Source organism: Pseudopipra pipra, chromosome 8, assembly GCF_036250125.1.
Source record: "Pseudopipra pipra isolate bDixPip1 chromosome 8, bDixPip1.hap1, whole genome shotgun sequence".
In the NCBI taxonomy this organism is placed as follows: Eukaryota; Metazoa; Chordata; class Aves; order Passeriformes; family Pipridae; genus Pseudopipra; species Pseudopipra pipra.
This window is the reverse complement of record NC_087556.1, coordinates 617812-630742: the sequence shown is the minus strand read 5'-3', so window position 1 is coordinate 630742 and position 12931 is coordinate 617812. Positions and strand designations below refer to the sequence as shown.

The 12931-nt window shown below is 63.6% G+C and overlaps 1 protein-coding gene across 1 annotated transcript; it reads left to right on the top strand.

Annotated features, from left to right (window-relative positions):
* The first annotated feature begins 367 nt into the window (after nt 1-367).
* Nucleotides 368-12838, top strand: ADAM8 (ADAM metallopeptidase domain 8). The gene is made up of 21 exons (XM_064662105.1): nt 368-493; nt 1689-1798; nt 5014-5090; nt 5340-5418; nt 5522-5598; nt 6306-6492; nt 6925-6990; nt 7094-7162; nt 7730-7899; nt 7984-8065; nt 8698-8846; nt 9069-9246; nt 9927-10016; nt 10211-10406; nt 10580-10679; nt 10762-10945; nt 11051-11128; nt 11216-11300; nt 11411-11516; nt 11610-11838; nt 11969-12838. Exons 1-21 carry the CDS (start codon nt 418-420, stop codon nt 12131-12133), a joined length of 2553 nt encoding a protein of 850 aa, XP_064518175.1. The 5' UTR covers nt 368-417; the 3' UTR covers nt 12134-12838.
* Nucleotides 12839-12931: the final 93 nt, after the last annotated feature.

The window sequence follows — 12931 nt, the reverse complement described above, 5'->3', positions numbered from 1 at the left end:
GGTGCACTGTGGGTCCTTTCCAGTTCTCCACGGACCTCCACGATGTCCCGTGGACCATCCCCGGTGCCCCATGGATCCTCCCCAGTGCCCCATGGACCCCTCCCCGATGCCCCGTGGACCCTCCCCCGATGCCCCACGGACCCTCCCGATGCCCCGTGGACCACCCTCAGTGTCCCACAGCCCCCCAGGCCACCCCCCGGATGCCCAGTGGACAGCCCCGCAGTGCCCCACGCGGCCCGGGATGTCCCGTGGGCAGCCCCCGAGCCCGCGCGTCCCCCCGCGGTCCCCCCGGTCCCCCCCGCCGTGGGCGGCCCGTCCCGCCCGCCCCGCCCCGTCCCGTCCGCGGGTGTCGGTGAGTCACGGCGGGCGGGGGCTGCCGGCGGCGCGGCGAGCGGGGGCACGGCGGGACCTCCGAGCATGGCCCCGCCGCTCCGCCTGCCGCTGCTGCTGCTGCCGGCGCTCCTGCCGATGCTGCTGATGCCGCCGGCCCGAGGTGAGCGGGGGGTCCCCCGGGGGGGTCGGCGGCCGCGGGACGGGGCGGGCGGCGAGTTCGGGGGGCGTGCGGCAGGAGCGCGGAGCCTCGGGGGTCCTCGGCGCGGGGCAGGGGTGGAGGGGCAGGGATGGAGGCACCGGGATGGAGGTGCCGGGATGGAGGTACCGGGGCATGGGGATGCTTTCCCCGGCGAGAAGGAAGGGGACGCGCGGGGCGGCTGTCCGGGGGGAGAGGTCCGGGGAGGGCACCGCTGTCCTCACCGCCCCGAGGGCAAGGATGATGGGGAAGGGGCGCTGGGGCCAGGTTCGCCCCCACGGGGACGTTCCCGGAGCCCCCCGGCCCCGCCGGTCCGTGGAGGCACCTCGAGGAGGATAAGAGGGTTCGAGCCGGGGGTCGCTCATGACTCACCCGGTGAGGGGGCGTCCCGCTCCCACCCGTGGGCGAGGACCGTGGGCACCCCCAGAGCGGGCACCGTCCGACCCCGGCGTTTGGCGCTCGCGGGGAAGGCGAAGGGTTTATGGCAGAAATTCTCCGCTCCGACATCCAAGGAGAGGCTGGGAGGGGGCTGAGCCACCCAGGCACCAGCCGCTCTCCCAAACAGCCCCCACAGCCGCCAGACGCCGAGTCACACGCGGTGGCATCACGATGGGGAGCTGGAAAACCTCCCTCCTTATTGGCGCACCGGGGGCTCGGCGGGGTTTTCCAGCCCCAAAGGGACTTGCTCTCCCGCAGGTGATGCTGAGCTGTCTGTGGGCGCCGGGCTGGGGTGGGGGGGTCAGAACATCCCCGGAGCCCGTCAGGGAGTTGTGTTCCCAGCAGGTATTTCAGGACTTGCTATTTGGGCTTTCCTGCGCCTTCATTTTGGCCGCTTCCATTGCCCCCTGGCTTCAGATCCAAGGGAACAGCATGAAGCTGTGCCAGGGGAGGTTTAGGTTGGATATTAGGAAAAGGTTCTTCCCCCAGAGGGTGGTTGGGCACTGACCAGGCTCCCCAGGGCAGTGGGCACAGCACCAAGGCTGCCAGAGCTCCAGGAGGGTTTGGACAACGCTCTGAGTGTCAGGGTGGGATTGTTGGAGCGTCCTGGGCAGGGCCAGGAGCTGGGCTGGATGATCCTTAGGAGTCCCCTCCAGCTCAGGATATTCTATGACTGGGTTGTTCCTGGGCATCCTGTTCAAAGCCCTTTGGCTTTTCCCAGGTGCCACTGCCGGGCTGGCAGAGACGCTCGCCCACGTCGAGAAGTACGAGACGGTGACGCCGCGAGAGGTGCCGGTGCCCCGGAGAAAGAGGGACCTCTCTGCACCTCGGGTGAGTAACATTGATCAGACCAGCTTTTCCAGGCTGTTTTGGGTCCAATTAGGACCTTCAGAGGGTGGGGTGCACTCTTGGAGGGAGGGAACTTTCTCCTGCGCTTTCTTCGGAGACGAGACCCAGCGGTGCCACCTCTTGCAGCCTCGCAGTGATCTTGTGACATCTGGTCTTTCCTTAAGGAAGGGTTTGAGAAGCCTCGCGGAGCTGTAAGCACTTTTCTTGCTGTGTTTGCTGAAGTTGGTGTGGGTTTTTTTTGTCCTTTGGGACAGAGAAATAAGAATCAGAAAGTTGCAGAAATCCACATGAAAGAAAGCCAGTGCTGTTTTTCTTGGGAAACCTGGCAATTTGGGGGAAGGAATGGGGTTTGAGTCAGGAGTTTGGAGTGCTTGGTGTTGACGTCTGTAGGATGATGGGCTTGCCCTCAAACTTTTCTCGTTGCCTTAAAGGGAAATTTGGCCAATTTTTTTTTGATTCATTTTCTAGACACGAAAAGCACCGATTTTAGCGCCTGAGGGGATGGACGAGCTGGGGGCATGTATTCCCTAGTGCCATACAGCACGTTCCTCTGTGATTCAAACCCTTCCTGATAAACTAGCTTCAAAAACACTCCCCGAAAGCATCTGTTTTCCCTGCTCTAGAAACCTAAACTTGTCCACGAGATAAACATTCCCCAGGCTATTTAGAGACGCCATCTGTGCCGGGCGCGCCGGGCGGCTCTGCACGATCCCCCCGGAAAGGGCAGCTCACCCATCCCGGGATCCCTCTGGGGAAGACATCTGCCTTGAGCTGTGTGCTTTGGGACTGCCACGGGGGCTGTCTGCTGGGTGGCACCTGCATTTGGGCTTGGGTTGGGTGGTCCTTGGAGGTCCCAAACCTGCCGTGTTGAGGGGACGAGGTCTCCTGCCTTCCGAGCCGTTTTGCTCCTCTTGGGGAGAGGTTGGGTTTGCTCTCCTGGTAACCTGGACGGAGAAGAGGTTCCCAGCGTGGCTTGACCACCACCAAACCCCTCTTTGACATGGAGGTGGGTGTTCCTCATGCCCTGTAGCTGTCTCTGGCTGGGACAGACACGGGCCAGGAGCTGACTCCTGGTTTGGAGAGGCTGGGACACGTGGGATCGGTCCCTCAGAGCACCTGCCCAGGTGAGGGTGAAGCACAGTGGCTCCCTTCTGGCTTTGACTAGATCCAAATGTTCACCCCTGCAGACAGGGTGGAGACCTGGGTCCTGCAGGGCAGGATCTCCTGGACAGCAGCTTTTCCACTGGTCACAGGCTTTTCAGCAGGGGCACATGTGGCAAACCCGGATTCTTCATGGAAAGGGACCTAAAAAAGTGATCCCTGTCCCTACTGCAAGGCCTGTTGCCCCTTCCCATCCAGGGAAGAAACACCCTGTGCTGGGATGGGACGGGACATCCCATCCTCTGCAAGGTCTCTTCCTGAGCCCAGCTGGAAGAAATCCCCCCTCTCTGTGCTCTGTGGCCGTGGCTCTGCTGTGCTGGCTCAGCACAACCATGGGGCTCACAGGGCAGCTCCCAAAGCCTTCCCATCTGGAAGCCTTGCACAGCCCATGCTAATGACGAGGGGGGTGATTCAGAGAAGCTTTATCCAGACTTTTTATTTTAAACTTGCCCTGCGGTTGTCTCCAAGAGCCGGGCCCTGTCCCACCGCCCCCTTCCAAGTGCTTTCCTGCCATTCCTTAAGACCTCTTCTGGCCCTGGCTTTGCCAACAATAACAAAGGATCTCTTTGTTGGTGGACACGGGACGGGACGGCCACGTCTGGAGGGAGACGCTGTTCATAAGAGAAGAATTTTCCAGGGAGCCGGGAGCGTGCTGGCACTCAGCAGGGTTGGGAATGCAAACCAGGTAGAATCCAGGGCAGCTGAGTGACAGGCAAACACTCTCACCTGGCCCCGCTGGAGCTGAGTCAGCCCCGGCTCCTCGCAGGGTGCAGATCATCCCCCTGGGAGTGCTGAGCCTGTCATCCTTCCCGGGGAGAGGCAGCACACCTCATCCCTGAGGAATGCTGGCCCCGTGGGAAAGGCTTGCTTTGCCTTTGGCTCAGCTCTCCACACCTGGATCCTGCAAGAGCTGAGGATGTGCCCTCGGGAGAGGTGGATGTGCCCTCAGGAGAGGTGGATGTGCCCTCAGGAGAGGTGGATGTGCCCTCAGGAGTAGATGTGCCCTCAGGAGAAGTAGATGTGCCCTCAGGAGAAGTAGATGTGCCCTCAGGAGTAGATGTGCCCTCAGGAGAGGTGGATGTGCCCTCAGGAGAGGTGGATGTGCCCTCAGGAGAGGTGGATGTGCCCTCAGGAGAAGTAGATGTGCCCTCAGGAGAGGTGGATGTGCCCTCAGGAGAGGTGGATGTGACCTCAGGAGAGGTCTCGTAGTGGCTGAGGAGGTCCCTGGTGCCAAGCCTGACATGGAGCATTGTGAAAGGGACTGTCAGTCTCTCCCAGCGGCCCCAGTGGGACAGGACCTCTGGTGGTCTGTGTCCCAGCCCCTGCAGGTGGAGATCACAAGATATCCCAGAGGGAAACATTTTTTCTGGAGGAACATCTCCATCCTGAGGGTTCGGGGCCCAGCTGACTGAGCCACAGCCACCCTGTCCCAGCCACAGTGACAGAAGGTTGGGCTTGAGATGCCTTGAGGTCCCTTCCACTGGCACCAGGGGATCTGGGTCATGGTGATACAAAACCTGCTCCCAAAGGCTGAGGAGGACCAGGGGAAGGTTGTTCTCTAACGGTGGCATGTCAGATTAGTCAGGGAGGAGGAAGTCACTGCTGATAAGATCCAGAGGGATCTTTGTGGTTCAGCTGGTGAGTAAGTGCTGAACTCAGCCCCCAAAAAAGGAGCTCTGTGACTGATGAGTAGGAAACCTCAGCCCCTGGCACGGCCATCTGCAGCCATGTGTCAGACACGGGAAACCAGGCTTTGCTGACTCCGTCTCTTTGCGGGTGACCTGTTCTTTATCTCAGGATGTGCCGGGGATTTGCGTTATTGCCCACATGCTTTCTTCCTTCTCTTCTGATTTCCTGTGTCTTTGCTGGATGCCTCCAGGGGGAGCAGCCAGGCTCCCCCCGTCCCGCAGCCGCCCTCAGAGGGGCACATCAGATCCCGTTCCCTTTCTGGGCAGGGCGGGGGCCGAGGGGTCTCTCCTGTGTAGCCTTTTCTCCTGCTGATGGGGGGTCTCTGATGGCTCCTATCTCCCATGCAGAGCACGTACCCGGACCGTGTCCTCTACAGCGTCCGTGCCGAAGGCAGGGAATACCTCCTGTGGCTGGAGAAGAACAGGTGAGTGCAGGTGGGCACGGCAGGGAGGCTGGGGGGGGGGCTCGCACCCCACCCTTGCCGTGAGCATCCATCTCCCAGGTCTGCTGTCACTGCACCAGTGAGCTGAGCCTCAGCCCAGAGCGTTTTTCTCCCTCGTTGCCAAACCCGCGCGGGGAGGGCACGGTCCCACCATATCCCAAGCTCATCCCAAAGCCTTCCGCCCTCTCCCCCGCAGCGGGGTCGCTGCTGACGCCCCTTCCCGTCCCGCAGGGCGCTGCTGGGGCAGCACTACACCGAGACACACTACTCTGCCGACGGCACGGAGGTCACCGAGCGGCCCGACACTCAGGTACGGGCTGGCTGCGGGGGAAGCGGCCCCTCCGCTCCTGGGGGTCCCGTCACGCCGGCAGCTGGTGCAGACCCCCCACACCTCTGCTCTCTCCCGGTGCCAGGATCACTGCTTCTACCAGGGCCACGTGCGGGGCCACGCCGGCTCGGCAGCGAGCGTCAGCACCTGCCGCGGGCTCAGGTAGGACCCCCGGCCCCCCGGGCACCGCCCGGCTCCCAGCCTGGCCCTGGCACATGGCCGCGGTGAGCTGGTGTGGCTGAGCACAGCCAGAGCCGGGCCGATGGAGGGAGACCTCAGCTTTCCCTGGCGGAAGAGAAGATGACATCCCTTTTCCTGCTGGAGGTGCTGCTCCCGGCTCGGTGCCCGGCAGGAAGGGCACACGGCTCTTTGGGGGGCTGACTCACGGCAGCGGGGTGAGACTGGAGACCTGAGCACCACAGAGCTCCGGGCAGGAGTGCCCTCCCTGGGCAGCAAGGCGCAGCTTGTCCCTGATCCATCCACAATCGTTCAGTCCCTGAACCCCGGGACATTCCTGCTGCCCCAAGTATCCTGCTGGATACTCCCCGTGCTACCAGCTGTGGGTGCTGTGCCGCAGTTTGCCCCCTCCCAGCCCAGCAGGCAGTTTGGCAGCTGTATTTTCATGGAATCGCAGAATCCCAGAATGGTCTGGGTTGGAAGGGACCTTAAAGCTCATTTCATTCCACCCCCCTGCCATGGACGGGGACACCTTCCACTAGCCCAGGTTGCTTCAATCCCCGTCCAACGTGGCCTTGGACGCCTCCAGGGATGGAGCACATGTACAGGCACTTTCAGGGGTGCGTGTGGGGTCTGTCCGTGTCCTGCTGGATATCTCCCCAACCTGATGCCCGCCCTCTCTTTCCCTCCAGCGGGTTTTTCCGGGTGAACGAGACCACGTTCCTGCTGGAGCCGCTGGAGGGGGCCGTGTCGGGCCGGCACGCTCTGTACCGAGCCGCTCACCTGCGGGGGAAGCGCCGCCCCTGCCGCGAGTCCGGGGACACCCTGGAGTACGACCGCGAGCCGAAAATCCCTGCAGCCATGAAGCTCTACCGCTGGGTGAGGGATTGCATCGCTCCTCCTTCCTGCAGCTGAGTTTGCAGGACCCTGGCTCCTGGGAAGTGCACTGGGGGTTCCACGCCTTTGGAGATGCCCCCTCCCATGCGCTGTCGGTTGGGTACCCAAATATGGGCGGCTCCTGATGGGAACGGGTCCTCGGGTCCTGTACCATCATCACGAGCATCCTCCTACCCTGTGAGCTCGGTGATGCCTGCAGAGCCTATCTAGTGGCTTATCCCAGTAGCAGGGTTGCATTTTCCAGGATATAAACTGGAAGACGCTTGAAACAGCCAGAGAAGTGATATCAGAGAGCTGAGTGAGGAGACCTGCTAGCCTTGGAAGATACCCCAAAATCCAACACACCCCATGGCAGGGTCAACTGCCTGGCTGGGCAAGCTGCAAGCCGAGCCTCACTTCCCTCTCCCCTTGCAGAAGTCGGGTCCGATACACAAAGGCCCCCGGTACGTGGAGCTGGTCCTGGTCGCCGATAATGAGGAGGTAAATGGGGTGGGGGGCAAGCTGGTGCCTGTGGGTTTGCTGTCATCCTCTGCACTGAGGGGCTCAAAGCCAGCCTGGAAATCTCTCTGTGTCCTTCCCATAGTTCAGGAAGCACAAGGACCTGCGCACGGTGCAGAACCGCATGAAGGAAATCGTGAACCACGTGGACAAGGTGAGCACTCCCAGCTCCCACACGTGTCCCGCAGTGCCAGCATGGACAGAGAGGGCAGAGGAGAGGTTGGCACGGGTGGGGTGGTGGAGCTGGAGCTGATCTCAGGCCCGTGGGTGGGCTGCTGCAGGGTGACCACATCCCTTGGCCAACAGGGTGTGCAGGGTGGACACGACGAGAGGCTCAGCCCTGCCCATGAGGGAAGGGGGGGGGAAATTTTGTCCTATAAAGCCTGGGAGCACATCCCACGGCCACTCTCATGGTGGAGTGGGTGCTAACAAGGAGACCCCCGTGGTGGGGCTCCTGCTTGCCTTGCTTCAGCTTCACTTGTTGTTTGGCACCATAGGAGAAGCATCCCGGCCTTCCCCAGCCGAGAGGGAGCTCAGAGGTGCCAGGGGAAACCCTGTTTACATGGTCACCCCTTGTGTTTTTTACTGAGGGGGACAGAGCTGACACTGTGCAGTGAGGGGGCTCCTGGGCTTGGCTGCAGTTCCCTGGGGGAGGTGGGACCTTCCCCCTGCTGCTGCGGCCCAAATCGAAGCGCTCCCTCTGGGCTGTCTCCCACCCCAGCTCTACCAGCCTCTCCGCCTGCGGGTGGCCCTGATCGGCTTGGAGGTGTGGAACCACAAGGACAAAATCACAGTCAGCCCCAACCCAGAGGTGACCCTGGACAACTTCCTGCACTGGCGGGAGTCGGAGCTGCTGCGGAGGAAACCGCACGACAACGCCCAGCTGATCACGTAAGGACGGGGGGCCACCACCTCGCCCCCCTCACGGCCCTGCCGCTGCCCAGGGCACGTGGCCATGGCATCTCCATCCCACAGGGGCATCGACTTCCACGGCAAAACCGTGGGGCTGGCCAAGAAGCTGGTGATGTGCACCAGGGACTCAGGCGCTGTCAGCCAGGTGGGTCCCGCTGCCCGGGCACACACCAGCAGGGCAGCAGCAGCCCCACACTCTGCCCTCCCTGCACTGTGTTTTCCAGAGCCACTTGCCTCCACTAGTTTCTAGCTTTCCTCCTCTGCAGCCTTAGGGCTGGATTTGGTCCCTGGCACCTCCGACCCTTGAGTGACTGACGCCCAGAGCAGGGTCAGGGCCGTGGACACCCAGCTGGGTACCTGTGGAGGGCTCTGATACAGCTGAAGAGCCTCCCAGAGCAGCTCCATGGACACAGGGCTTCTCCAACCGCCCGTCAGGTGGCCAGGATTTCGTTTGCAATTGTTCCTCAGCTGTCCTGGCTGTGCTTCCCATCCCTCCCCAGGTCTGTGGGAGTGGGAGCAGTCAGCTGTGGGACCAGTGGCGGTCCAGCCCCACCACAAATCACTGCTTTGGAGAAGTCGCTCTGTCTAAGCTCCCTGAGAGCCCCGAGACCGCAGCCTGGGGCTCCTCAGGGGCCATGGGACCGCATCCAGCTTTTGTTTTCCTTTACCTGAGCACGGCAGCATGAGGGACCTGGTGCTGAGCCCTGGTGGGCCCCTGGGGATGCTGTGGAGAAACCACGAGAGCATTTCACCCACCCTGCACTCCTTGTCCTGCAGGACCACAGCACCAACCCCATCGGCGCCGCGTCCACCATGGCTCACGAGATGGGGCACAACCTGGGCATGTCCCACGACGAGGACGTCCCCGGCTGCCACTGCCCCCTCCCCAAGGCTGACGGAGGATGTGTCATGGCAGGGAGCGTGGGGTGAGTGAAGGAGGAAGGGGGACATCCCTGGGCACCAAACGGGTCCAGGTGTCCTCAGGCACTGTCCCAGTGGGGTGAAACCTGTGAGATGGGTGGGCATTCCATTCCATTCCACCCCACCCCACTGCAGATGCCTCCGAGCCTCTCGATGTCCCCCCAGCTCCTCCCTGGGCTGGTGGGCGCCAATCTGGGCTCACGAGCGCCTGGTTTTGTGCCCCCCAGCCTGGTTTACCCGAAGCTGTTCAGCCGCTGCAGCGAGCAGGACATGTGGCAGTTCCTCGGGGACCCCCGGGCCAGCTGCCTGCTGAACGCCCCCCGGGCAGACGAGCTGTACGGGGGGCCCGTGTGCGGGAACCAGTTTGTGGAGCGGGGAGAGCAGTGTGACTGCGGCACACCCCAGGTGGGGATGAGGAACTGGGGAGGGGGGCGGGGGGCAGACACCTGAGACTTGTCCACCAGACTCTTTTCTTGCTTTGCAAGACTCGTCTCCCTTGTGTTCCTGATGCTTCTGCCAAAAAGCAGCTGGTGGGGTGCATTCACTAACAGGGCTGTGTGCCCCCCTTTATGTAGCTGGCTGGGATTTTAGCCTAGGAAAGGTGGATGTTCCCCCTACATGTCCTCCAAAGAAGTGGCCCAGGAAGGGACATCATGGCATGTTGTTCTTCAAGAGCTGTGCTCAGCTGTTCCTCATCCCCATCATGGAGGGGATTTGAGACAGCTGAGCGATTCCTCTGAGACAAACCCCTCGTCACAGCCTGCACTGGGACCTGAAACAGTGCTCCCCTGAAACAGGGAGCACAGAGATCCTCCCTTTTCCCCTTCCTGGAGATGTGCAAGGATGCCCAGGCCAGGCCCCTCCTCTGCAAAAACCCCTTCAGGTCCTTTGGTTTGGTGTTGGCAATGGGTGTAAAGAGGCAGCAGGAATGGTTCCCACCTGGGATGACGCTGTGGTTTTGCCCTGTGGCTCAGCCCGTGGTGGCTACAGTGCTGTTGGCAACTGGTGACATGGCAAGCTAGTCCCCCAGGGAAGGGTCTTTCAGGGGGCTCCCGGGGGGTTTTCAATCCATCCCTGTCTTGCAGGAGTGCTCAGATCGCTGCTGCAATGCCTCCACCTGCCAGCTGAGAGAGGGAGCTGAGTGTGCCCAGGGGGAATGCTGCCAGGACTGCAAGGTACTGCTGCCCACAGGGGACCAGCTCGTCGGGGAAGGGAGCTGGTGGGTGCACAGAGTGCACTGTCAGAGTGTCTGGATCCATGGGAGGCTGGGACGCGTTTCCCAGACCAGGGTTTGCTGTGCCGTGGTGCCTGCGTGGCTTTGGAGCTGTGAGAGCATCCAGGCGGTGCTGACATCCCCCTTTCCGTGCAGGTGAAGGCTGCAGGTGTGCTCTGCCGGGCCAGCAAGAACGACTGCGACCTGCCCGAGCACTGCACCGGCCTCAGCGCCGAGTGCCCGGAGGACGTGTTCCAGGAGAACGGCATCTCCTGCCAGAACGGCAACGGATATTGCTACAACGGGGGCTGCCCCTCGCACGGCGAGCAGTGCCGGGCGCTCTGGGGTGCAGGTAGAGGCCCCCCCTCCTCGCCCCACGTGCTGGGGGATGTGCCTGGAGCCCCTCGGGCTGTGGTGCCCTCCTGCATGAGCTGGGGCGCTGCTGCTGGTCCTAAAGTGTGGCCGCCGGTGCCAGCGCCTCCAGCTTGCTGCGCCTCCGTGTGACCCTTTCGGTGTGTCCCGCAGAGGCCCAGGTGGCTCCCGATGTCTGCTTTAAGCACAACAGCGAGCATCACCTCCACCTGCACTGCCTCACCGAGTACGGGAAGCGGCCCTGCAGCCCCAAGTGAGGAGAGGGGTCTGGGGGGGATCGTCCCTGCCTGGCCGAGCTCCGGCACCGCCGGTGCTCAGGGCTGCGTGTCCCGCAGGGATGTGAAGTGCGGGACGCTGCTGTGCCTCAGCGACAACTCCAAGCCCATCCTCGGCAGCGGCTACTTCTCCTTCGGCCACTACTCCTTCGGCCGCTTCAACTGCAAGGCGGTCATCGCCGACGGCGAGGTGGCCGCCGAGCTCAGGCTGGTGCCCACCGGCGCCAAGTGCGGGGACGAGATGGTGAGTGCCGGGGCGGCGGGGGCTGGGTGACCGCGGGGCCCGGGCGGCCTCAGAGCCCCCTGCCTGCCCCGGGGCAGCCTCAGAGCCCCCCCTGCCCGCCCCCAGGTCTGCTACGCCGGGCGCTGCCAGAGCCTGCTGGTCTACGGCGACAAGAACTGCTCGGCCAAGTGCAACAACCACGGGGTACGCGGGGGGACAGCCCTCCCGCGGGGCTCAGTCTCGGAGCCTCCAGCGTGCCCATCACCCTGACGCTCCCCTCCCTCATCCCAGGTGTGCAACCACCGGCGGGAATGTCACTGCGACCCGGGCTGGGCAGCGCCCTACTGCGAGCAGGAGATTTCAGGGATAGCCCCAGGTATGGCACCCCCGGCTCCCCCGGCCCGATGCGTGTCCCGGGGAGGGACCTGGGGAGGGGCTGCTCCCTGCCCAGGGGGTGTCCCGACCCCAACGGCCCTGTCCCCACAGGGAGCAGCAGCGTGGTCCTGGCGGCCGTGCTGGCCGTGCTGGCACTGGCCAGCGTCCTGCTGGCGGGCGGCGTGGTGCTCCTCAGAGCCAGGAGCTTCCAGAAAGGGTAATTCCCTTCTCCCGCGCCCCGCTGCAGGGCTGAGCTCGAGGGGTACCTGGCACACAGGTGCCACAGCCAGGTTGTCGCTGTGCCCCACAGGAGCTCTGCCACAGGCCTCGCCAACCCGCTGTTCCAGGAGGGCGGCCGGGCACGGCCCCCCCGGCGGCTGCTGTCCCGCCAGGACATCGGCCAGCCCAGCCTGGTCAGCAGCACGGTGGCCCCGCGGGCGGCCCGGGCCCTGGAGCCCCGCTCGCCCAGCCCCGTGCTGACCCTGCGGCCACCCGTCCCGCAGGGGACACCTCCGGCCGCTCCGAGACGGCCCCCGCAGGTAACCACCCCCCGAGGCGGCCCCAGCCCCACGTGCGTGGGGTGGCTCTGGGGGCCCTTCCTCTGCCCCCTGCCCCTCTCCGGGTGCCCCCGGAGCCCAGGTGAGGGACTCGGGGCTCTCCTCCCCACAGGCGAAGCCGAAGCCGCCCCGCAAACCTCTCCCGGCGCTGAAGGGCAGGGCGCTGTGCCACGGCCAGGGGACACCGGGACCGGCCCTCCCACCCACACCCCCCTCGGCCTTTCAGCGGGGCGTCCCCCCGAAGGTGGCCCTGAAGCCGCCCCCAGCCCGGAGGTGACCCAGGACACCCCCTCTGCCCCCACGGCCGGCCCAGGAGGGCACAGCGGGCGGGTGGCACAGCCGGGCAGCCACCGTCTCGCTTCCACCCTTACTTGAATTGGTGGCCCGAGCCTCCCCCGGGGGGGCACCAGTGTTTACAGATCCTTGTCGTGCCTTACTGGACTCCGCAGCCCCGTGGCTGTCCCAGGGAGAGCCGTCGGCCGGGGTTTCCCAAGGGAACCGGGAGCGGGACAGTGCCAGCTCCGGTTTGGATGCCAGCCCCGCGTCGGTCCAGGCTCTCCCGCGCCCTGGGAGCCGCTGCCTTCTCTCCTGACGTCCTGAATGTGTCCTGCTCCTCCTGCCCCTTCCCTGCTGGGGCCACGGCGAGGAGCTCCTGGAATCCCAGGCAGGAGGAGCACTGCTCTGTGGGGACCCTGCCCTGGGAACACTGACCTGGCCGGGGACATCACACAGGGAGATGTCACCAGAGGCTGTGGCAGGTCCAAGCCAGGCTTGGTTTCCCCACAGGGCTTTTATCTCTCAAGTTATCCCTGGAGTTACTGTTCTGAAAGGGAATTCCCTGGGAGCCTTTTTCCTGCAGCCATTAATTTATGACCCTTATGTGACCGTTTCGAGCCACCTGCTGTGAAAACAGGCCTCCCACTTTTTATATAATTTAGGTTGAAGGCTTTTATACCAATAAAGACCGAAGGTAGTGGTGTCACGGGGTGTCTCTGGGCAGCAGGGGACAGCGAGGTGGCGGCAGGCAGGGAGCTGTGTGGGGATCAGGGGAGGGGGAGAAGGTTTGGAGCTGAGC

Bases quoted from the DNA above. Each gene is read 5' to 3' on its own strand.
- ADAM8 (XM_064662105.1), top strand. From the start codon at position 418: ATGGCCCCGCCGCTCCGCCTGCCGCTGCTGCTGCTGCCGGCGCTCCTG. The intron at 11,129-11,215 runs GTACGCGGGGGG...CCCTCATCCCAG, and splicing joins CCAAGTGCAACAACCACGGG to GTGTGCAACCACCGGCGGGA. The intron at 11,301-11,410 runs GTATGGCACCCC...CTGTCCCCACAG, and splicing joins GATTTCAGGGATAGCCCCAG to GGAGCAGCAGCGTGGTCCTG.